General features: G+C 35.5%; 2 protein-coding genes across 2 annotated transcripts in view; one reads left to right on the top strand and one right to left on the bottom strand.

Moving 5' to 3' along the window:
• Window positions 1-10,429: 10,429 nt before the first annotated feature.
• The window catches only part of Grd (gamma-aminobutyric acid type A receptor subunit Grd), a 1,945,208-nt gene continuing 1,930,636 nt past the window's right edge, over window positions 10,430-25,001 (top strand). Inside the window, exon 1 of the mRNA XM_081752088.1 lies at window positions 10,430-10,726. The gene's annotated coding sequence lies outside the window, so the exon portion shown is untranslated. The remainder of the gene's footprint in view (window positions 10,727-25,001) is intronic.
• LOC145682075 (uncharacterized) overlaps window positions 23,294-25,001 on the bottom strand; it is a 67,501-nt gene continuing 65,793 nt past the window's right edge. The window contains exon 5 of the mRNA XM_081753672.1: window positions 23,294-24,549. Coding sequence (XP_081609798.1) covers window positions 24,482-24,549 — 68 coding nt within the window. The 3' untranslated portion in view covers window positions 23,294-24,481. The remainder of the gene's footprint in view (window positions 24,550-25,001) is intronic.

Here is a 25,001-nt window from a genome sequence, read left to right on the forward strand (position 1 = left end):
GCAACACATGAATAGCTTGATCTATTGTCGATACTTCCTTTAATACTAAGGCCTGGACATAATTTGAAGGCAACGCTTTATACAATAGGCGTAACAATTCTCTCTCTCCCATTTCAGGTCTTACGAACTTCCAGTCTCGTATTAAGGTATATGCGAAGTTATCAGGTGGGAAACGAGGAGGAAGTCGTTTTCTCTTTAATTTTTGTTCAAGCTGTCCTTTATATAAATCGTCAGGAAATGCTCGAGAAATCATTTGCTTTAATTCTCGAAACTGCAACTGTTGGATGGCATCCTTATGACATAGGAACCAATCAAGGGCCGAATTTTTGAGACAGGCCGCTAGATATATACATTGCTCCTGGTCGAGCCAATCGAGGGCACGAGATATGGTCTGATATTCATCAAGGAATCTTGTAACAGATTCTTTAGGGCTTCCTTTAAATTTCGGCAATTTCAATACCATGACACTGGCTACTCGATCTTCTGTTTCTTCCCGTGCACTTGATTCATCAGGATCTTGTCTATTTTCTATTTGGGGTCCTTTCGGAGGGAGTAAATTAACATTTATTACCTTATTCTCGTCCAAGGGTAATGAATCCTCTGAGGGAGTCTTCACTTTGTGATTATCTAAAATTTCTTGCCTAATATTATTATATAACAAAAGTGCAAGTGCGTTATCGGCAGTGGGGGAATATTTCACTTGAGGAGAGTGAGAAGCAATTTGCGGATATTTAAGAAAACTTAGATTTTCAATACAAGGTTCTTCATTTATAAACTCTTTTAAGTTCTTCGCCTGAGTCATATGAGAAAGGACTCGAGTTTTTTGAGTTTTACGTCCCACGAGAGAAAGGACTCGGTGTTAGTACGTCACGTGCAGTCTTTTCCTGATAGAGCTCCTTCTTTGCCAATTGTTTAATTTCGTCTTCTGAATCATATTTACTTGATTCACGTGGTGAATTTTCTGGGAGTTTACTTTTCAAGGGGTCGCCCACATGAGGTGGTATGTCAAATGGAAAATAAACTTCATCCTTGACCGCTAATGAAGCAACTACTTGCTGCTGTTCTTCTTTCTTTAAAGGTGTTGACGCTAACTTAGGATCGAACTCAAAGTCACTAGTCATAATACCAGGGGATTCTTCGGAAGAACTAACTGCACCTATATTAGAAGGGTTAGTCAGTTGTTCTGGCTTAAGAAAAATTGTGCGTTTCGTGACCACTGGTTTATATTGTGTACTGTCCAAAGGAGTCAAGGATGGCATTTTATTACAAGTTTCTTCAAACTTAGCTAATTTTTCTTTATAACGCTGCGTTTGTGTTATCGGTTGCCTATCCACAGGATCCGGTAAACTATACTGCTGTGGATGGTTTATCCGCGGTTCAAGTAAAGTAGGTGAACTGGCTACTGGGAAACTGGCTTGCTGCACGGGCAGATCTGTTGCTTCTTTTGCCAGGGGACATACTTCGGAGCGCAAAGTCTGCGTGAGCGCGGCTTTCTCAGCAAGAGTTTTTCTGCAATATTTGCAACTTGCTTCCCCCGATTTTACAATATACCAAACATGAAATTTTGGTGGGGATTTCTTAGGTTTGAAAAAGGGGAACCAATGGAAAGACATTTTGAATTACTGTTTTCATTATATATATAAACATTTGTTTAATCAGAAAAAAATAATATGGGGGGTTATTTCACTATGAGCAATATAATCAGATCACTAATCGACATTAGAATCCACAATAAAACAATTGCAGTAATGCGACAACTTACATGATTCACTTAAATTATCATGCACTATGAACAAAAGTACCACAACATAACATAAGACATAAAATAGAAAAGGAAAGATGTCATAGCAGCACACATTTTTTTCGTCCCGAAAAATGAAAAAGAAAGAAAAAAGTTTGGACGAGCCCCCATTTGTGACGATGTGCAGACTCTTTTTAATTCTTTAGCTCGTTTTATTCCACCATAATGTAGAGATCTGCTCACGCTAATTCTGTAGCGGATGTCACAAAGAAATATACTTAAATTACACCATTATTTTCATGGGAAAAAGTGGTTTAATCTAGGGGAATGACAACATTATTTATAAGAAGTAAGTTTATTACATAACTAAAATGGTAATATATAACAACATTTGATTTAGTGATTCAACAAAAGTAATGGAATATCTGATAGTTCATGGACAGCTAGGTACATAAATATATATATATATATTGATTGACAGGCTAGAGATTGAAATATTTAAGTTAGAAGAAACGGAAGATGAAACACAAGTATGTGACAACAGTTCTTAATCTTGAAAGTTTTATGGTAGGTACACAAATCATTTTGAAGTACCGCATGATATCTCTAAACTTGAATTTTATGATGCAACAAGGGATTATACATACCTTATGGTAGTATTCTTGTAACTCTTAGAAGCTTTGACGATGATTCTGTCTGGTCACAACCGACGTCTCGAACCTCTGCACCGGAACTTCTGAACTTCTGCACCACCGTTTGAGACCTTGAGGTTCTTTTATATTATTCTCGAGGGTCACACCCAAGCCTCATATCCGTCGGTACATCCGTTTTATCATTTCCACAAATATGGAAACTTATTGCTCTTTTGCATTTTGATTGGCTCTTAGAGACTGCCGCACCCAAAATACGTGGCGTGACACACATGTACATACGTATACTGTCACAGCCGCAAGAATTCAATAGCGTGATCTCTAGACTTATCTATAGATTCATATCTATATAACCAATTTCAACATATTAATGCGGCGTCACGTTGCCAAAATCATGATTATGTATCCTGTAGGATGACTATGAGTAACCTTCGACAAGTAAACTTCCTACAAAACTGCGCAGCAAAAGCAACATTAGTCACCTTCAGAAGGTTTTACGTATTTCCTTTTTCTGTTGCTAGCTTGTAGCAAGTCAAGAGAGAAAAATGTTTTTTAAAATGCATATTAATCAAAATTATCTTTTCCAATTCCTTCAATAAAGAGCAATGTAACCATATTTTTAAACTCAGTGTCACATTCCCACTGCTTCATAATTTTCGACCTCAAAAATCATCAAGAAGCGAGCGTTGAAGCTGGAATACAGATATCCTTACTTTTCGAGTGACCCTCTTAAAAAAATTATATTGAAAAAAAAAGTTTTCGCAAAGTGAAGAAAGCATAGATCATGTATACTTATGATATTTTGTGATCAAATGATTGGAGGGACCCGTGCCCCACCTAACCGTCTTTTTCAAGTAAATACAAAACTCGTATACCAACATTTTATGTCTACAATATGTGTGCAAAATTTCATTCACTTCGGTTCACTTATTTTTATCTTTCGGGCGTCAACTTTCAAAAGTTGGGTGTGGGTTGTTTTGCCCCCTGAAACCGCTTTTCCGCAGAAAATGAAAAACCGTATTCCTTTGTTTTTTGCGTATTGTCTATACATAAAATTTCGTTGCAATTCTTCATGTCCTTTACACACATTTGACATAGTATTACTAGCACATTTCATATTCCGTGATCAAAGGTTTGGAGGGGTCCGTGCCTCACCCAACATTTTTTTAAAGAAAATACGAAACCTGTATCCCCATTTTACGTCGAGCTCATCCGTGGCTAAGCGGTTAGCGTACGCGCCTTTGGCGTGGGAGACCCGGGTTCGATTCCCGGCGGGAGCTCATGTGGTTCGGATTCCACGTTAATCAGTAGGTCCACGTCTCATATAGCCTCGCTGCTGAAAGGGACGCTAAATTAAAATTAACTCAACTCAACCCATTTTACGTCTGCAATCTCTGTTCACAATTTCATTCACTTCGGTTCACTTCTTCTTGCCTTTCGGGCGTCAGCTTAAAAAATTTAGCGTGGGGACTTTTTCTCCCTAAAATCGTTTTTCCACAGAACATAAAAACCCGTATTCGTTTATTTTTGGCGTATTGTCCATACACAAAGTTTCGTTGCAATTCTTCATGCCCTTTACACACATTTGACATACTGTTACTATCACTTTCGATATTTCGTGATCAGACGTTTGGAGGGGCCCGTGTCCCACCTAACCGTCTTTTCCAGGTAAATACGAAACCCGTATACCAACATTTTAGGTCTACAATATGTGTGCAAAATTTCATTCCCTTCGGTTCACTTCTTTAATCTTTCGGGCGTTAATTTTCAAAATTTTGGTGTGGGTTCTTTTGCCCCGTGAAACCGTTTTTCCGCAGAAAATCAAAAACCGTATTCCTTTGTTTTTTGCGTGTTGTCTATACGTTAAGTTTCCTGGCAATTCTTCATGTCCTTTACACACATTTCACATAGTATTACTAGCACATTTCATATTCCGTGATCAAAGATTTGCAGGGGTCCGTGCCCCACACAACATTTTTTTTTCAAAAAAATTCGATACCCGTATCCTCATTTTACGTCTGCAATCTCTGTTCACAATTTCATTTACTTTCGTTCACTTCTCCTTGCCTTTCGGGTGTCAGCTTTAAATATTTTGCGTGGGGACTTTTGCCCCCTAAAATCGTTTTTCCACATTACATAAAAACCCGTCTTCGTTTATTTTTGGCGTATTGTCCATACACAAAGTTTCGTTGCAATTCTTCATGTCCTTTACACACATTTGACATAGTGTTACTAGCACGTTTCATACTTCGTGATCAAAGGTTTGGAGGGGCTCGTGCCCCACCCAAACTTTTTTTAGGAAAATACGAAACCCGTATCCTCATTTTACGTCTGCAATATCTGTGAACAATTCATTCGCATGCACTTCGGTTCAGTTGTTCTTGAATTTTCCGTTGTCAACTTTCAAAATATTTGGTGAGGCTTTTATATTAAACCTTCACATTATGTAACATTTTTGATTTTTATGAGATTATTTTTTGTTGCGGAGGAGGAGAGAAATGCTTTCCTGTGATATGTGTTTCTTGCCATTCATCTTGTTTGAACTGCTTAAGTAAGATCATGTTGTAACTTTTGATGTCATCCAACTCCGCCACGATAATAAAATTGTCATTTTCAATAATTCGTTTTATTCTGTTATTTGCAGTTTGCCACACTGATATATTTGTTACAAAATTGAGGTTTGGTCCAACGCCTTTCGAATTCGCAACCAACCGAAGCGCCGAGTTTTTTGGGTTGCCTGCTATTGCAGGAAAAGGAGAATTGCAGGTGGTAATGCACTTTTGGAGTCGTGTATACAATGCACACCTAATAAGATTGGCAAATCTGGGAGAAGAAAACTGATTATAAATCAGTAATTGAATCTTTATTATATTACGGAGATGTAAATCTATGTTGTGGTTGTAGAGTAGGACAATGTTAAAAAAAGTCTCAAGAAGTTTTTGCGCGGCCCAAAGAAGAACAAATCAAGAGGCTGAATCCAACCAGTTGTTCCTGCAGAAAGGGTTTCTATTTTGAGGTACTCTTTTGTTCTTTAAAATAGATTCAAAAGTTAATGAATTGTGCTCACTCCACGAATCAAATAACAAAATGGATTTTTGCATTAGACGCTGGGAGAGAAACCTCTTAAATCATGATTTCACAATACATGTTGTTAATTTTCTCTAATTTGATGCTTTCACAAGGAAATTTTCAGGTTTAAAGAGGTTGTTTCGGACTATAGTGCGAGGCGAGGGAACTCACTTTCAATAAGTACCTCGGATAGTGAGACGACTAGCTTTAAATAAGCACCCCTAATAGTGAGAGGGACAGAGACGCACTTTAATCAAGCATCCCGTTAAAATATTTACAGAAAGGGGTTTCAAATCGGTCTGCAACTTCTCGCAGTAACCCCTGCCAACTATTGTGACGATGTGCAGATTCTTTTTACTTATTTAGCTCGTTTTATTCCACCATAATGTAGAGATCTGCTCACGCTAATTCTGTAGCGGATGTCACAAAGAAATATACTTAAATTACACCATTATTTTCATGGGAAAAAGTGGTTTAATCTAGGGGAATGACAACATTATTTATAAGAAGTAAGTTTATTACATAACTAAAATGGTAATATATAACAACATTTGATATAGTGATTCAACAAAAGTAATGGAATATCTGATAGTTCATGGACAGCTAGGTACATTGATATATATATATATATATTGATTGACAGGCTAGAGATTGAAATATTTAAGTTAGAAGAAACGGAAGATGAAATACAAGTATGTGACAACAGTTCTTAATCTTGAAAGTTTTATGGTAGGTACACAAATCATTTTGAAGTACCGCATGACATCTCTAAACTTGAATTTTATGATGCAACAAGGGATTATACATACCTTATGGTAGTATTCTTGTAACTCTTAGAAACTTTGACGATGATTCTGTCTGGTCACAACCGACGTCTCGAACCTCTGCACCGGAACTTCTGAACTTCTGCACCACGGTTTGAGACCTTGAGGTTCTTTTATATTATTCTCGAGGGTCACACCCAAGCCTCATATCCGTCGGTACATCCGTTTTATCATTTCCACAAATATGGAAACTTATTGCTCTTTTGCATTTTGATTGGCTCTTAGAGACTGCCGCACCCAAAATACGTGGCGTGACACACATGTACATACGTGTACTGTCACAGCCGGAAGAATTCAATAGCGTGATCTCTAGACTTATCTATAGATTCATATCTATATAACCAATTTCAACATATTAATGCGGTGTCACGTTGCCAAAATCATGATTATGTATCCTGTAGGATGACTATGAGTAACCTTCGACAAGTAAACTTCCTACAAAACTGCGCAGCAAAAGCAACATTAGTCACCTTCAGAAGGTTTTACGTATTTCCTTTTTCTGTTGCTAGCTTGTAGCAAGTCAAGAGAGAAAAATGTCTTTTAAAATGCATATTAATCAAAATTATCTTTTTCAATTCCTTCAATAAAGAGCAATGTAACCATATTTTTAAACTCAGCGTCACACTATTTTTGTTCTTGCCTAACTAGAGAGCATTTCAAAAAAGAAGACTTTTTGTAGTTGGATACACCATATTGGATCCGCCCTTTTGAATTTTGTAATTTTGAAGTCAGATTCTGCATCAGCTGTTCTAAAAACCCCAGTAGTACGATTTCTTTTACGCGTATATTAAATGATTGTTTTCTGTCTATGCTTGGATACCACCTCTACTTTCGAAGAGTGGTTTCTACCCTTCTACCCGCACCAAAGCCAAAATGGGATTATTTTGGATGATCTATAAGTATGCAAAGTTTCATTCAAATCGGTGAGTGACACTTCCGTAAGTCTCCTTGTGAGAGGTATCGATTACAGAGAGGTTACAGAAATTTAATTTCTCACAATGGTAATTGTATGCAGTAATATCAGTAAATACATTATGTATGAGCGTAAATACGTAAAATTCAATATGAAAATACTCTATTTAGTACGTATTTGAATTACTGGAAGGAATGAAGGAGAAATTTCATCTGTTAAATAATATTATTGCTATGGGATGTGTTAATATATTCGTATATTGTAAAAGATAATGCGTATATGGTAATTTTCTTAAGTGCATGTCATCACCCTGTAAGCGTTTCTAATGTATTTCAAATTCTCTGAACCTTCTCGAAAGATGGGTTAGGAACCAACTAACTGGCTAAGCTCTTTCGTTTTAGCGATAAAGGTATGTTATTCCTCTACAAGGTAATAAAACTCATCCTCTGAGAATCCTCAGTACGTTGCGAAAGAAATATTATATATATATATATATATATATATATATATATATATATATATATATATATATATATATATATATATATGTGTGTGTGTGTGTGTGTGTGTGTGTGTGTACTGGCGCGGTCTTAGTTGGCGTAATGGATGAAAAGGCAGGTTATTGGGAGTACATATATTTATTTACCCAGCCCCAATTGAAAAAGGAAGCCGGGAAAACTTCAACTCAAAGTTGTTCTAATATCATAAGTAAAAGAAAAATGTTGTTTTTCCAAAAATGTAAGAGAAGAAACATTGCTCGTTGAAAATGTTGTTGTAAACCAAACAATGTCTGTTTCGTTATGTATGAAATTGTAGGGAAAGATGCAAGGCCCAGAGGAAAAATAACTAGATTTAATACGGAAGGAAAAATCTTTTACAGAAAATTCTTGGCCATACGACTGACCTTGCATGAGTGTTATTGCTTATTGAAGGTTTTCTAGGATTTCCACCAGGTCTCGACTCATGATAGATGCACTTGTGGGGAAAAGACTTTGCTATCTACTGTTTATATATCGCAGAACTTTGAATAATTCCTGACCGTTATGAAGAGTTTATTGAAATCTTTGTGGGGGGAGGACTGTCCGCGTCCGTATCTCAAATTGTCCGTTAAAGGGAGGGTGCTGTTCCGTTAGAGAACATATATTTTTGCCGCAAGAAAAACAATTTGTCCGTATTATAGAGTTGTCCATTATTGAGACGTATCCGTCAAGGGAGGTTTCACTGTAGTTTCAGCGAAGTACTAAACAATAAGTATGATGTCTAGTTTTTCAAGCTATTTACCCAAATAAAAAGAATATAAGTTTATACCTTTTGGCCTCCCCCAACTGAAAGAACCTAGCTACGTTACTTTCTGCAGCCTCAAAACAATAAATTATTTTTCCCCACTTGCCACAATTATTTTCTTTATCGTCACATTTTTGATTCTCAACTTCGTAGCCTATATAGCAAAACATTTGGTAGTAAAACTCGATAAAGCAAAATAATAATGATATTGGACAATAACATGAATTTACAGTATTTTCTAGTAATAGTAACCCTGCAATAAACATACAAGACTGTGTGTAGTTTTGATTTGTTTCTGTTTGTTAAGGGGGTACCTATGCTTCTAGGATAGGGTGACCAGACCAATGATTTTCGCAGTATAGTACTATTTTTTGAAAGAGCTGTCCTGCGTGTTACGAAGACGCCTAGAAAATTGAAAAATATCTTTCTTTTTTAAAATGTTCTGCGAAATGTCCTGAGTTGACTTATTTGCAATATTTTAATGTTTCATTCTTTATTCACAACAGTTTGAATCACAGGTACTCTTTTCCTGAATGGTGAACCGCTGTGTTTTTTAACACTCCTCAAAAGATTAGGTAAGGAGAACAATCAACAAACCATTATCTTGCAATATATTGTTTTTACTGAGAAGGGCTTGTTGAGATATCGGTAAGGTAGGAAAGGTTTTTTTTTCCAACCTACGACAGTGATGCTAACAAAGTTAAGTAGAAGATCCCTCCTGCCGGTCTAAATTTTCCTTCATTCCTCAAAATAATCCCACGTTCCGACAATCACTTAAAAAAAAGAGCCTTTTGCCCTACACGAAGTTTTACTGTACGTTCGTAAAAATAAACCACTTTGTCTTACATCAAAGCAATTGGAGTTGTGTTGAATTATTTCAATACTTTTGTCCAGTACTTTTCTTTTAAACAAAAACGAATGATTAACTTAAGGTTAACGTTAAATGACATAAGGACATTATTGGCGACGCAGTAAAGTATCATATACTATTTTATTTGTGTACTACTTTTCACTTGACAGAATCTGGTCACCCTATTCCAGCGTTTCCCAACCGGTGCGCCGCGGCACACTGGTGTGCCGCGAATGAGTCGCTGGTGTGCCGCGAGGAAATCGAAACAAAATTATTAATTCTATAGCAATCAAATTGCAAGACATAGAGAAAAAGAAATATTTGTATTTCACATTACTACTATGAATCTAAAATTTAATGTTTCATACCGTGTTACTTTTCTGTAGAACATTTTTAATTTTCTGTAGAACATTTTTCTGGGCATTTCTAATTTTGAGAAAAAAAAGGTATTTGTTATTGTTATGACCATTATTGCTTCTTTATTATTGCAGACTATTTCGTAACTTGAAATTTTAAAATATTATTCAATCCTTCCGGCAAAGTAAACATGCATACGAATTATCTACATTTGTATTTTAAAAGTAAAAGAGATTTCTTTGTTCGTTCGTTTTTAGTGATCCTCCTTCATAATGAAAGGTTGGATACAATTTTCGAAAAAGAAAGTGTATTTTTTAACAACTTCAGCCCTATATCTGATTACAATTGTTTTCTACTTTTAAATTGAAATGAAAAATAAGCATAATGATTTACCACGGGGAAAAAGACAGTGATCGAGTTTTCTTCTCTGTGAGAAGGATGTCAGTAATCAGAAAAAAATACTACAGTATTTTATATTTTCAAATAATAATAATAATAATAATAATAATAATAATAATAATAATATGTGTGCCGCGAGAATTCAAGTTACCCTGAAGTGTGCCGCAAGTTGAAAAGGTTGGGAAACGCTGCCCTATTCTATAATAGGAGCAAAAAATCTCTCCCACAGATATACCACGGACATGCTGTAGATGGGAAGAAGTTCAATCACTTGCCGCTTGGAGCGCTGCGAACTAGGAGGGGAGAAATATTGTGCATTCGCTCTACTACTTATCAGTCTTCCATTCCGTGTTGAATTCGTTGGTACGAAACGATGGCCTAAGCCAGAGTCCACACCACGCGCAATGACGAAAAACTGTTCGATCCGTTTCTGTGTATAAGCACATTGTGTCTGTCTATTCTTGAAAGAGAGTTTCGCGGTTAATTATCCTATACAATTCAGAAGGAAAGAATAGGACTGAGAAAGAAAATAAAAAAAAAAACTAAACTTTTTTAAAGGGAAAGAAAAAGGAAGTAAGAAAACACCTGTAGCACAAGGAGAGTTTCCTCGCGGGTAACAACTTATCAGGAGAGCCAGAGGTAAGACAATTTTAAGGCTCTTTTGCCGACTACACATGATCATACTTTCCGTCATATGTTGTGTGTAATTTGCCATCATAGACATTTGGTACTTAACCCAAGAATCTTTCAAAAATGAGATTCATCTGAATAGTATAAAAATATAATCAATTACATGCAACGATTGCATCATATATATAGGCTCTTTAAATAAAAGAAATGAATTGGTACATTAAAAGCGTGCGAAAAGAAAATCTGCTATATCTCCACGTTCGCAGCTTGTGTAATAATAAATGAAATATGTTTGAATTTTTGCTTACGAAAATAAATTACATTTAATCCAACCAACTCAGGTATATGTAGATCTACTTCCGAAATCATAGCAACACAAAAGACAGGACAAGTGCTGAATAAGTGTTGAATGGCTTGAAACTTGGCAGTTACCGAATGTAAATTGCAGTTTCTATCTATTCATTTAACTTTAGAGTACTAAGACTATTTATGTAGTTTATCTACTAAGTAATTGACATTTTCGCGACAATACAAATATCTATTATGAGATATTGTTGAAACGTGCGTCTACGATTCGGCTCACTTGGCATTTGCATGTATATAAATTTCAAGGTAATAGTCATAAAACTAACTTATTTTAGTGAAACTCGGTATGTATCGTGGCGACTATATAAATCATTGATCAGGTAATGGCGACTGCTTTCAAATAAATGCAGAGTATGAGAATTAAATATGCCATATCTGTAGTTTCGTGTGGAGAAGAAACGGACTTGTGAATCAAAGGAATCAAACTTATATAATCATAAAAGAAATACGAAAGACATTTTGAAACGAAAAAAAAAAAAAAACATAGAAGCGGAGGCAAAGAAACCTAACGTAAACAGACCATTTATAGCGTAGTGATCATGGTTCAGTGGTCAAGGCGCTTGGCCAGTAATTTGGGGGTTATTGGATAGAATCGAACTCGGGCATTCTTTTTTCTATTTTAAGAATTTTGATGGTGATTGATCGGCGATGACACACGTTTCATTATATTCAGATATTTGAATATTCGGACGTTTCAATACTTGAACTATCAAATCTTAAGGAATAATAATAGTAATAATAATTATCTCGTAGAAGTAGTGCTCTCAAACGGGTCGGGTTACGGGTCGGGTCGGGTCAGGTCAACTCGGGTCGGGTTATCGGGTCGGGTCAGTCGGGTCAGCTCGGGTCGGGTTGTCGGGTCAGGCTAATCGGGTCGGGTTATTCGGGCGGGTTGTCGGGTCTGGTCAATCGGGTCAGCTCGGGTCGGGTTATCGGGTAGGGTTGTCGGGTCGGGTCAGTCGGGTCAGTTCACTTTTGTCAACTGAGTTTAGGTTGAGTTTAAACTTGGCTGGAGTCGAAAGTTGCTGTTTTTCACTAGCTGCCTAATAAAAAATAGCAATTTTCAATTGATTTTATAGAAACCATAAATCTATTTTGAACACTTGCAGCTAGTGTTTTCATGATAAATGCTTATTTTTCTACTTGTGTGTACTTTAATTTTTAAATGTGGAAGATTGATTTTACCAATCGACTGCAATATTAATATCTACGCCAATATGGAGTCTGGATTTAGAACAAAACTAGAAGTTGTTTAAGCAACGCCAAAAGAGAGATTGGAGATGGACGACCAAGCCCAAGCAGGGCCGCGGTGGCTCAGTGGTAGAGAATTCATCTCTGGTGCATGGTGTCCAGTAGCGTAGCTAGAGTTTTTTCAGGGGGGGCAATCAAGGGCCCAAGAGGATTTTGAGGGGGACATCTCCAATATATATATATATATATATATATATATATATATATATATATATATATATATAATGTGTGTGTGTGTATTCAAGGTGAATGTTTCCATCTTTATTGTTCATGATTTTACTCTTTGGAAAACAGTGAAAATATAAGAATTTAGTACCTCAAACAACTAGGTTCCATTAATGCAATTGATTTCTAATATAAGTAAATAGTTATTTAATCATGGCGTTTAAAATATGTGTAGCTGGCTGACTTAAGTGGAAGCAAATACACTTTTACAGGTAAAGAAAATAACTTATAGGTTCATGCCTCTACTTGAAGAGGATCTTTCTATTCGTGTGGGCAGCAGCAAACATATCCACAACTTGTTAAAGATCTAACGATTTAGCAGTTTTCTTCTCAATATAAAGTAACACTAAGTTTTCCAACCTATCATGAGTCATTGACTTGCGTATACAAGTCTTTAATCTTTTCAAGGAAGAGAATGACCTTTCACATGTAGCACTAGAAACTGATATAATCACAAAGATGATACCTAGCTTGTAGGTTTCTAGGAATGCGTTTTTGTAGACACAAAGAAGATCAACGAAATTCGTTAAGGAGTCAGCTTTCGTTTTCTTCTCGTCTTCATACAACTTAATTGTTAGAGCAACCCACATTATGCTTTATTTCTTGTTTAATTATGCGTTTTTTTAAATTATGCTTTATTGTTAATTTCAATGATTATTTTACATTAATCGTGTATAATGTATATTTATTATACATTAAATATTCTAAATATCTTGATCTATTTATTGATATTTTTTTGCAACTAGTTTCTCTCATATTTAATGAACTTTCTACTTAATTCATTGTAAAGAGATGTGCTTTGCTCGAATAAATTTTTTCTATCATTTGTGTGCGCCTTACAGGTACATAGGTCTATATACAGAAAGGGAAAGTAAAAGATGCCACCAAAAAGTACAGAAAATGCTTAAGTTCAAAAAGTAAATATAACAATACAGTGATAACGCCAGAGGGGGCAAGGGGGGCGACCGCCCCCCTAGTAGCTACTTCTGCCCCCCTGACTGCCCCCCCAGACTCGTACAATCTTTAAACATTCTTCATGTAGTATTATATATCAGTATCATAACCAATCTCATTGACAAATTGTAGTCTACTTTCCATGAATTTACTATGTGGCAGATTACTCCTCAAGCTTTCTTCTTTGAGCGTCTGGGTATGCACGCATATTTCTGTTTTCTAATTTAGCCCCTTTTGAGGTAAATTTTAGTTATACTTCTTTCTTATGATTTTTAATAATTGTGCCTAGCGAACAATAGTAGATTTGGTCGACTTGTTTTCTTCTCATTGGATCAACTTCGATTGGAAACAAAAGAAAGGTAAAACGAGTTACGTAACTTGTTTGTATTTGTCCAGGTTTGAAGTTTTCAGTTTCATATTTTGTTTTATTTAAAACTTCTTTTTTCTGAAACATTATTCTCGGCTTCCAATATTCAGATGATGTGCTTATAACAGATTAGTTTGCAACTACCAGGGCTTAATTTTTTGAAGGAAATAAAAAGAGTTGTGTTTTCCCTTCCTGCAAATGATAATAATAAAATTATGGAATGAAATTGATTCCCAATAAAATGTATTGTCAGAGTGCTGATCTTTAGTTAGTAATTGGTTTATACTAGTGCTCCTTTACTTATTTTGTTTCAAAGTACTGACGTGACGTCTACCATATTGACTAGGAACTGCTGGAAAATTCGTAGCCCAACCCAGAAGGAGTGCACATGGATTGGTGAAGTTTTACTTCTTCTTCTCTTCCCCCGAGAGTCAATATACTACCTTGTACAGTGCTCCAGCTTTTGCAGAAAAGTTAAAAAAATCTAGATTTCCTCGCACCACTGTTCGTAGCACTACCCCTATCAGATCTAAAATGGCGTCTTTCAAGTGTTATTTAAGTTTGGGAAATAAGTACACGTAATAGTTAGACGGAGCTAAATCAGCGGAATAAGAATGATGATCTAGACATTGAAATCCTAGATTATGCAATGTCAGTTATGTTCGCAGGGGTTTGATGGACAGGTGTATTCTCCTGAAGGAACAGAATTCCTTTCTTTTTATTTTCCGCAGCGTTGAACTTTGAATTTTTCTTTCAGTTTTGTAAGTAATGTAGAGATTCTAGATTAAATATCTGACCATTGAGGAGGTAGTCTACCACTCCATACTTATACCAGAAGAATGTTCCAAACAGTTTCTCAACCTACTTCTGTGTCTTGAACTTCTTGGGGCGATTGAGAAATGAGTGCTACTACTCCATTGACTGTTTTTCCGATTCAGGATCATAGTGGTACAACCATATTTCATCTATGGTTACTATTCGTCAGCGAAATTGATCAGCATTACGGTCAAATTGGAAGAATACTTCTCTTAATGCCGTTACCCTTTTATTCTCCTGACATATATTTTGGGAACCCATTATGCCGAGAACTTGCGCATACCCAAGCCATTGTGAATTATGCTACCGACGAGTTCCAAAGAAATGCCCAGAATCCCTGACACAAGTTTTGCTGAGAAGGTAAAAACTGAGAAAGCGGGGTGCAGACCTCAGACTATAATAAATATAAATAGCTAAAATTATTTTTGTCACACAAAAACTGGGGTGGCCTAGGCCCTCCGGCCTCGGGCTATATCCACCACTGGCTGAAATGCTGCAATTTTCAAGAATAATGTCACAAATTGCACCCATGATTCCAGGAAGAGTCATTGCTTTTGATCATCCTGGATGTAAAGCATAATTTGTTGAGAAATTGCTACGTTTATACTAAGCCACTTACTTCTTCACCACTATATATAACGGAGGAGAGTCCCGTGGTGTTTCACTGATTTCCTAATTAATTTACTTAGGTGACTTTCCTTGGTGGAACAAAAATGTTATAACAGTAAGGATCTGGATGTTCGTGAAATTATCAGTTTGGGCACACATAATCACTTCAGAGGCCTGAGAAACAATAAGAATTTCATTATTAATATGAAAATTTATATTTATACATACAGAGATATGTTTTTCTAAACTACGGTTTCATTTTTCTACCTAGTACCTACACTCCATCTGGATTGGACTACGACATTTTCAGCAGCTCCTCGTAAATTCTCTCTCTGTCTCTCTCTCTCTCTCTACACACACACACATATATATATATATATATATATATATATATATATATATATATATATATATATATATAGAGAGAGAGAGAGAGAGAGAGAGAGAGAGAGACGTAGCATATAGACGAATGTGTTACTTGTAGCATACGCGAAAGTAATTCAATTTATGTTTAGGCTTCAAAAGTTTCATTGAAAAATATTTCATGTGCAGACGTTACTTATTTGTTAGTTACAAATTTTATTTGAAGTAAGTTTAATTTATAATCATATAGATCTAACATAAAAACAGCAACGAAATACACAATGTAATGTAAAATAAGTCAAACGTAATAAATATGTCATTTTTGGTATGGCAAATAGCCGCCCCCCGAAAATGTATCTGCCCCTCCTTTGCCCCCCTAGGAACTTAAAGCTGGCGTCGTCACTGTAACAATATAGTATGGAATTCTTGCATACTATTCATTGTTGGCGGAAAAATTTCTTCTTTTACTTTCTTTTCTCCACATCAAAGGATTACACCAAAAAGTTTACAGAAATAAAAATAAGGTTTTCATTGTTGCATTGTTATGTTCTCAATGATTTTGCATTGTAAATATTGGCTTTAAGAGGACTTCATACCTCCACAAAAACGCGCAGAACAGACCTTCCGTTTTGAACATTTTTCTCAGTTACGACTAAAGATAGAACTATGGAGTCTTTTTTATATTCTTCACAAAACATGTCGGCACAAATCCTTCAGAACAAAAATTTAAAAATTTTCATCCTTAATGAGTAAATTTGGTATAAAAATGGGGAATAAACGTCATTTTCACATGCAATTATCTCCAGAACCCCACATGCTAATAAAAATCCGTTTTGAAGGAATTGTGCATTGATCTTTGCATTTGACACTCGCACTATAACTTGTAAAGTCAGTTTTGATATATCGATACTGTACGTGGAAAACGTAACCCTTGTAACAGCGTAAAGTTTCTCTGCACTGTAGCGACATCTTGTGCTTAAAGTTCGACAGGGCCTAAGCCCCACCCACAGTAGAATTCGGAGGGATACAATAAAGTAGTTCGCGAGGGAAGATCCGCATGCGACGTCTGCTGGCAAGGAAAAGCAGCATTATTGTGTGTATTGTGTGACAGGTGTAATATTTTTTGACGTGTGCATTTCAAGAGTTTACTGAAGTCCCCAGCATGAAGCCAAGGAAGAAAGTAGGGATGTATCTACATGAGCGCAGAAGCAAGGCCAAAATAAGAAAGATTTTTGCTTATACATTTGCTTTTTGCTCATTGCAACAGAGATTCTACTCAAAGATTTTGCCCTACACGAACTCTACTAGCAATTTGTCGTTGTGTATATGTTCCTTCCGCCAGAAGCGTTTTGATAACTTCCACTTTACGTGGAGAAAGATCTCTGGTTTTTACATTATGCAGCGATTACAGGACTTCACAGACTAAAATTTTAATACACAAAACACGTCACGATCACTTTAAACTGGCCCATTCGAACTGTTAAACGCTTTGAATGTTGTGACTGCTTACGACTGCAACCACAACACTTCAGACTGTAACTTGTTGATAGAAACCACAATCGCTGTATTAGAAACCTGCACGGGCCGGGCTCGGACTCTTATTTCTTTGGGCCGGGCCGGGCTGGGGCCGATTATTGCATTTCTTTAATAGTTATTGACTTTCGTTAAACAATAATTAGAATAAAGGCAAACGCTGAAGAAGTGTGCCCGTGAAAAATGTTACAAAAATAAAACTTTTAAAATTTATCGGGCCCAGGCCGAAAAATTCGGTTCGTGCAGGTCTCTGCGCTGTATACAACTGAAACACCACTTTCAGAACTTTCTCCTCCACTAATGTCATCTGCTGTTCAACGGTGATATCATCACTTCAACTGTACAGTAAACAAATGAAGGATCCTCTATTGGTGGTTTAACCCTTAACTCACATGTTTTAGAACTCCTAAATTAGGGCTGCAACATCAGCTTTGCATTTTACGGGCGTGAGTCTAATAATTTGAACACGTCTGTACACATTTGATTGATTAATGACAGTAGGAAATTACTTTTGCAGTAGTGGTTGATACTATTTGTTAAATAATTATCTACCATTAATATAAATAATGGAAAATATATTAAACTCTTTATTGTAACTTCTTGCGTTTATATATTTTTCAAAATTTTTGGGTGGGTCCGTGCCTACCCGGCCTACCCGCTAAAGCCGCCACTGATTGTAACACCCTGTACATGTAAATATACTGTAGATTTATGAAACGAAATGTGGAGAAAGATAGGAACACTTGAAATGTATTAATATTGTATTGCATAATGAAAGTTTCCTGTATATGAATTTCAAGAGTATATATATATTGTGTGTGTGTGTTCCCGTGTATGTGTTTATTTCATTGTTCACGTACTAATTCAGGTGTTTTTATTATTGTAGTAGAATAGCATATTTTGCGGTTTGTTAGAATTGTCTCCTTTCTAAGTGATTTGTTCTTAGGAAGTTATAATTTGTAATAATACGTGTTACAAGACCTATGCGACAATTTTCGGAAGATTATTCCGGACACGAAAGAAAGACTTTTTGAACATTAGTGCAACTAGTTTCGGAGCTGCAAGATGCCGAATGCGTAGGAAATTGAATTTCAAGGGAATATAATTTTAAAACTACTCAATGTAGAGAGTGCGGCTTCCTAAATTACTGTCGAAGTCATATCTTTTCTATTTACAAATGTTTGTTTCAAAATTATGTATTGTGTCCGGAATAACCTCCCGAAGTTTGTCGCATACGTTTCGGAACACCCTGTACATGTACATATAGCTTTATTAAGTTTTTTAAAGTATTATGGAGCTTACAAAACGAAATGTGAGGAAAGATAGGAACACTTTAAACTTATTAATATTGTATTACATAGTGAACGTTTCCTACGAATTTTAAAAACGTATGTTTTTTTTTCTTTTCCTTTATCACCTAATGATTCAAACGTTTTTGTTGTTCAGTGTAATATATTTTGCCTCTTGGAACTCGCATTTCTATTGCATTTGTACTTCACGTAAGCTAAATTAGTAATAGTACACAGAGTGTTACAAGATCTATACGGCAAATTTTGGGAGGTTATTCCTCTCTCACACACAAAAAGTTCTTTTGAACTTTTGTTTAGTCACATTGACACCCGTTTAGTGACACGTTGAAAGGATTGACACTCCGTTTGACATTTCAGTTTTGTAAACTTGGCATTCCAGAAGGGTGAAATTTGACGTCATTCTGGAGTTTTCTGCAATCTGTTATTTTTTTGGTAGCTAAGCATACCTTTCCTTTTCTTTCCTCCCCCCTCCTTTTTTTTTTTTTTGAATTTTCTGTCATTTGTACTTCAAGGAAACCAAATTAATAATAACACTATTATGTACTGTATATATGGAACTATTACTTACACAAGTAAAATAAATCAGTATATTCTGTACCCCGAATTATTATTAAATATTTAAAATTTGACGAATTCTGTTATTACTTTTATTCCAGATATGGAGATAATTGGTTAAAATCTTGTACCTAGAATAGTACCTTAGGTACTTTGATTAGTCAGTACATGTACAGTACCTATCTTGGGTAGTACTTTGGCTATCTATTACCTGATACCTGTTACCGATACAAATTTGAGTCAGTGCCTTGTACCTGTACTAAGTTATAAGAAATCGTGCCTAACCCAATAGTGATTATCTTCTGCAGATATTTCTGCGTCTGGGTTCTTCGGCGATTACACAACCCGCGAAAGTGGAGGTGGAAAGAATATAAAAGAAGAGAGCCCTCTCGTGGCTAAGCGGTTAGGGTACGCGCCTTTGGCGTGGGAGACCCAGGTTCGATTCCCGGCGGGAGCTCATGTGGTTTGGATTCCACGTTAATCAGTAGGTCCACGTCTCATATAGCCTCGCTGCTGAACGGGACGCTAAGTTAAAATCAAATCAAAAATATAAAAGAAGAGATCCGTGTCCCCCAAATGATTCCCTGGATCCAACAAATGACCGACTTCTAAAACATTATCCTAAGATTACTTCGCTTCAGTTATTAAAAAATAACAAAGTGTACATATAATTAATAATTTACGGAAGTTGCAGCTTCTTTAACCCAAATGAAAAAAAAAAAAACTTGTGCTTCAATTATATCCAAATTTAAAGGAAAAGGTTTAGATAATGGAACTTTATTATTGCATACCATTTATAATTTTTCGAGTGTGTAATTCTTCATTAGATTTGTGTCAACATAAACTGCATAATAAACATATGGACTTTGAAAAATACTTTTTTTGACAGCAGATTACACAATTTATTTGACTTATTGACAGTTTGAAGACAAACGTTTTAACAAGGTACTATAAATACTGCCATGAAACAATGGTACTAAACTGCTTTATAAGTACTTTATATTTTTATATGCTATAACTAGTGTTTTAAAAAACATTTTTTGTTGGATGGAAAATTTGATAAAAAACGCTTTTATTCTGTTTTGCAGTTTTTTTTTTGCTACTTGGTGTAAAACAGGAAGTGAGATATAGCTGTTAATAAAAAAAAATATGGTGTTTTTTAATCACGAATAATAAATAAACATTTTTGTCAGTAAATCTTAGTATTATGTAGATAGGTTCTGTGTACAAGGGCTTAAATTGAAATAGTTATACACAAATTTATGTTTTTTCCGGGGTAGTAGTTCTTGGTTAAGCATAATAAAAAACTACCTGGTACATAATATTTATGGAGAAAGAAAAGAAAAAAGCTAAAAAGATATAGATTTTTTCGGCCGGAAACTAAAATTTTCCGTTTTTTCAGGCCTCAAATTTTTTAACCTTTGTATATTGTAGCTGCCCCTCCTAGATAAACCTGCTGGCTACACCCCTGTTCTAGTGTAATGTAATCCGATCTACATTCATCCCCCACCCATGGGCATAACTACTTTGGCACAAAACTAAAGGGGCCCATAGACGATCCATGGTTTGTACAGCGGGGGACACTTCTAAATGGTACAGCCATATGGAGATTTACGGCTAAGGTGTACCATTTAGAAGTGTCCCCCGCTGTACAAACATTAAGTTTGTGCAAACACTGTGTTTGCGCAAACTCTCTGCCATACACGATTCTACTGTTTGTACAAACTTCAGTTCAATTTTGAGTTTGATCGCGTAAATATGTCCACTGAAGCAGTTTGTTTAGCTATAATAATGGCTTGTGCATGGAAGGGGAAAAACCCGCGAAACCAAAAAGGAAGAACAGGTTGTGGATGAGAGAGTGGTTCAAGAAACGGTCTAGTTTAGTCATCAAAATTTAATTGCCGACAGGCACGTAGCCAGGATTTCGTAATGGGGGAGGGCCATGATATGAAATACGGTGGTCGATCATTCTAAACTTTTTTACTGGAACATATATTGGTTTGTTTAGCAAGGATTTCGTAACGGGGGCGTGACTTGAAGGCCCAGGAGCCCGATCAATCTAAAGTACTTTACTATCAACATATATCGGTTTGTTAGGACAATAAAATGAGGATATGTTGTCAAGTATTTAATAACAAACTATGAAGAAATCTCGAGTAAAATAATAATAATAATAATAATAAAACGTATTGAAGATTTTACAATATTTACGTCCTTCCTCAGTTTATTCAAATATAACAATTTTCCTTTCATTATGACATCAACTATTATAAGAAGTACTCCCATGCGCAAAAAATATTGCGCGTATACTGTAACTCACGATTTTTCGCAATTATTCCATTTTCCTTATGTTTATGGGTAAAATTCAGTTATTAGTATGTGGAGATAATAGAAAGCAATCCATCTAAGGAGATATTTCCAAAAAAAATAATAAAAATATAAGCAAAAAACAAAATTATGTTCGGTTTTGTGTATACTGGCAATAATGTTTTCGAGGGATTTTTTGCAGTAGCACAGCACGATTGCAGAGGGAATAACTTTAGTTGAATCAAGGAACTGGAAAGTGGACTAATATATTGCATTTATTGGCTTAAATCTAGGATGTAAATTGTCTACCAAATATAAATTAGCTTCTGTAACCAAGATGTTATACGGAAGTATAGAAACAAAGAGAAAAACTGTTGTCTTAAGTTTGGAAGTGACATGCTCTATAGCCATGAGCATTTATTTGCTAAGAAAAAGACAGGCAACCAAAGGTAGTCTGTGTGGTCAAGTGGGTAGAGTGGCGGACTAGTAATTCTTATATTGTTTTGACACCAGATCGAATCCCATGCGATCCCATCCAATTTTTTCTTTAAAAAACATTGTAGAAAGTGTATAATTTTTATGTTAATAAGAACCGAAACAATATAATAATGAAATAACTTTTTGTTTTTTCTGATGACGTATTTATTTAGAATTAGTGTATGCTGTTGTATAGCTTCTTTTATCATCCTCTTTTCTTGAAAAAAATTGTCTCCAATAAAGTATGAAAAATATATATAGACAGAAACAGACATCTTACTATCAAACGTGATTAATCGTGATGAATTAAACAAGTTTCCCGTTGTTAAAAAAGAATACTATAGAAAATTATTGAATTTAGTCTTTAGGTTTTTAGCATGCTATATATATTCTTTATAAGACTATACTTTATAAGGGAAGATGTGCGATCATACCCACAAATTTAGCTAGTGAGTGAAAGATGTTTTCGGCACAAATATTTTACAGGTTTAGGTGCATGAAACACCAATACGCCATGGTCTCGACCTTCGTTTATTCCACATTATTATCCGACATATCATAGCAGGTAAAAAGCAGCATCAATTGGCAAGAAGAACTGCAAGTTGTGGTCTGTTTTCGATGCTCCGGACTCGATCGCCTAGCACGCCCGTCTATACTATGACTCATACGTCTATCATTCAGTGCAGGCACGTATCCAGCTTTACTTTTCGGAGGGGGCCCAACACGAATTCTCGTAAGCATGTAATTCTAATGTTTCAAAAATATCAATAATAATAATAATAATAATAATAATAATAATAATAATAATAATAACAATGCAACAGTTCTGTATTTCTCTTAAACGTTTCTTACTTTTCATTTATGAACCGGTCAAACTGCATTGTAACACAAAAGAAATCAAAAAGTATTTTCTAGAGACATGTAAGGAAAACTGTAACTGAATAGCAAATGGCTATGAGTGTATCGTTCTAATACAGTAATGTTATAAACAAAACGGAAACGAAATTATAATCCCATTTAAAAGTGTGCTTTAATTCCACCTGGTTTCAATGGCATTACGGTATATTCTTACAAGTAACACTCCGATTTTGATAAAATTTGGCAGGTAGATTCTACACATAAAATAAACGAATACATGTTTCTTTTTTTCTGCGGAAAAACGATTTTAGGGGGCAAAAGCCCCCACCCAAAATTTTGAAAATTGACGCCCGAAAGGCAAAAACAAGTGGACCAAAGTGAACGAAATTGTGCACAGATATGGCAGACGTAAAATGAAGGAATACGTGTTTTGTATTTTCCTGGAAAATACGGTTAGGTGGGGCACAGATTCCTCCAAACCTTTGATCACGAAATATCAAAAGTGTTAGTAACAATATGTCAGATGTGTGTAAAGGACGAAGAATTGCAACGACACTTTGTGTATTGTAGCAGTAATGCGCCATAACGGGTACACTGCTATTCTCGAAAGGGTTTAATGTAATCTCCTTTGATGCGGAACTGAAGGCAAATGATTTAGTGAGCAAGAAGTATTCAGTAAATTTCAATATGATTAACAATTTATTTCCAATATATGTAACAACTAGAATAATAGCAACAACTATATATATATTTTCAACACTTAACAAACAACACTTAAATTGAAATCTTCCCCTTTCAATTCTTTTGATAGCGGTGTGAACAATTCCACAATTTAACGCCCATGAATTATTTCTGTCCAAATGACATTTTAATCCTTTTAGTTTTAAATCCAAAAATATTTTAGCTAATTTAAACGTTAATTTCAATATAACTAAAGGAATAGTTACGTGTGATCCGATGAACATATCCCTCGGAATCGCAGTATTAATCGGTCCAAAATGGCGCAAAAATAAAAAGGTTAGAATTTAGAACATACTTACGGTCCCGTTGAATATGCCACATCAAACACACACTTACAATATGATTATATAATTATTCACATTTCAGGCTTTGCTTTCACACCACTTCACAAGCGGATCTTAAATTATTTTCCAACACTATTCACAAAATTTACTTCTAATCCATTTAACCATTACAATTTCTAACTTGTATTCTTATATCCAAAGAGTAATTTTAGATCCGTCGACGATTACCTTTTCTTCTGTTCTGACGCTAATCGCGGGTTGACATTTCTACCACAGTTCATAGGTGGCGCTGTTAACTCTCGATGAACAAACGAAGTACAATGTTCATTGAACCTGACCTACTAACATATATCATAGTTGCTAACTGTATGCGGATATTACTAATCAGCTGTTTCAGTGTCCAGACTAAAGTTTTTTTTTTCTTGGAGAAATGTTACATATAAAATTCCCCACGGTCGAGTTTTTTTTTTCTCAAAATGAACTGGTTATAGAAATTTCGAAAAGAAAAAAGAAATATTGTTTATCTTAATCACTGCATGCAGAAGAATTGGAACAAACTCACCACGAAATTCACCAATGTCTTTCACAAGAAGATGTCAACAGGAGCTCCATTTTCCATTCGATGAGTTCAAATGATGAGTGTCCATCCATTACAGAAGAGATGACAAATAACCAGTATGTTGCGCATACAGAGTTTTTCCTTCCACCTTATGACTCGGATTGGGCGCCAGATAAGAATGAAAGGGTTTTACATAACGAGGTCTCGACGTTCACAAGTACGTTCACAGCCATGGCATGACCTACCCAATTCTGAACCTGCAGAATTGAACAACAAGCACAGTATACAACAAACACAACAAGATTACATTTATAGGTTTAACACAATAATTAATGACAAATTCTTCTTAAAAATTTTCATATTACAAAGTCAGAGTGATTACTATCATTGTTGTTACTATTTATTTCAGAGCTATTACTAGCGTTACAATTTTTAGAATCAAAATTATCAAGCTGTCTATTATAGTTAGAATTGCTAAAATTGCAAGAATTGTTAGAATTACTGTCATTGCTAGGATAATATTTCTTAATGAAACTAACATGCCTTTTTATTTTAATATTCTTATCCGCTACTAACTGTAACCAGACGGTGTTCCTTGTTGGGTAACTAAGGATTTCAAATGGGCCATGGAACTGACTACTTAATTTTGGTTGAAACCTCTTTTCAAGAGAAGCCTTCATTATTCTCTTTACAAGTACTTTCTCACCTA

This window comes from Thermobia domestica, chromosome 3 (genome assembly GCF_964235325.1).
Source record: "Thermobia domestica chromosome 3, izTheDome1.hap1.1, whole genome shotgun sequence".
Classification (NCBI taxonomy): domain Eukaryota; kingdom Metazoa; phylum Arthropoda; class Insecta; order Zygentoma; family Lepismatidae; genus Thermobia; species Thermobia domestica.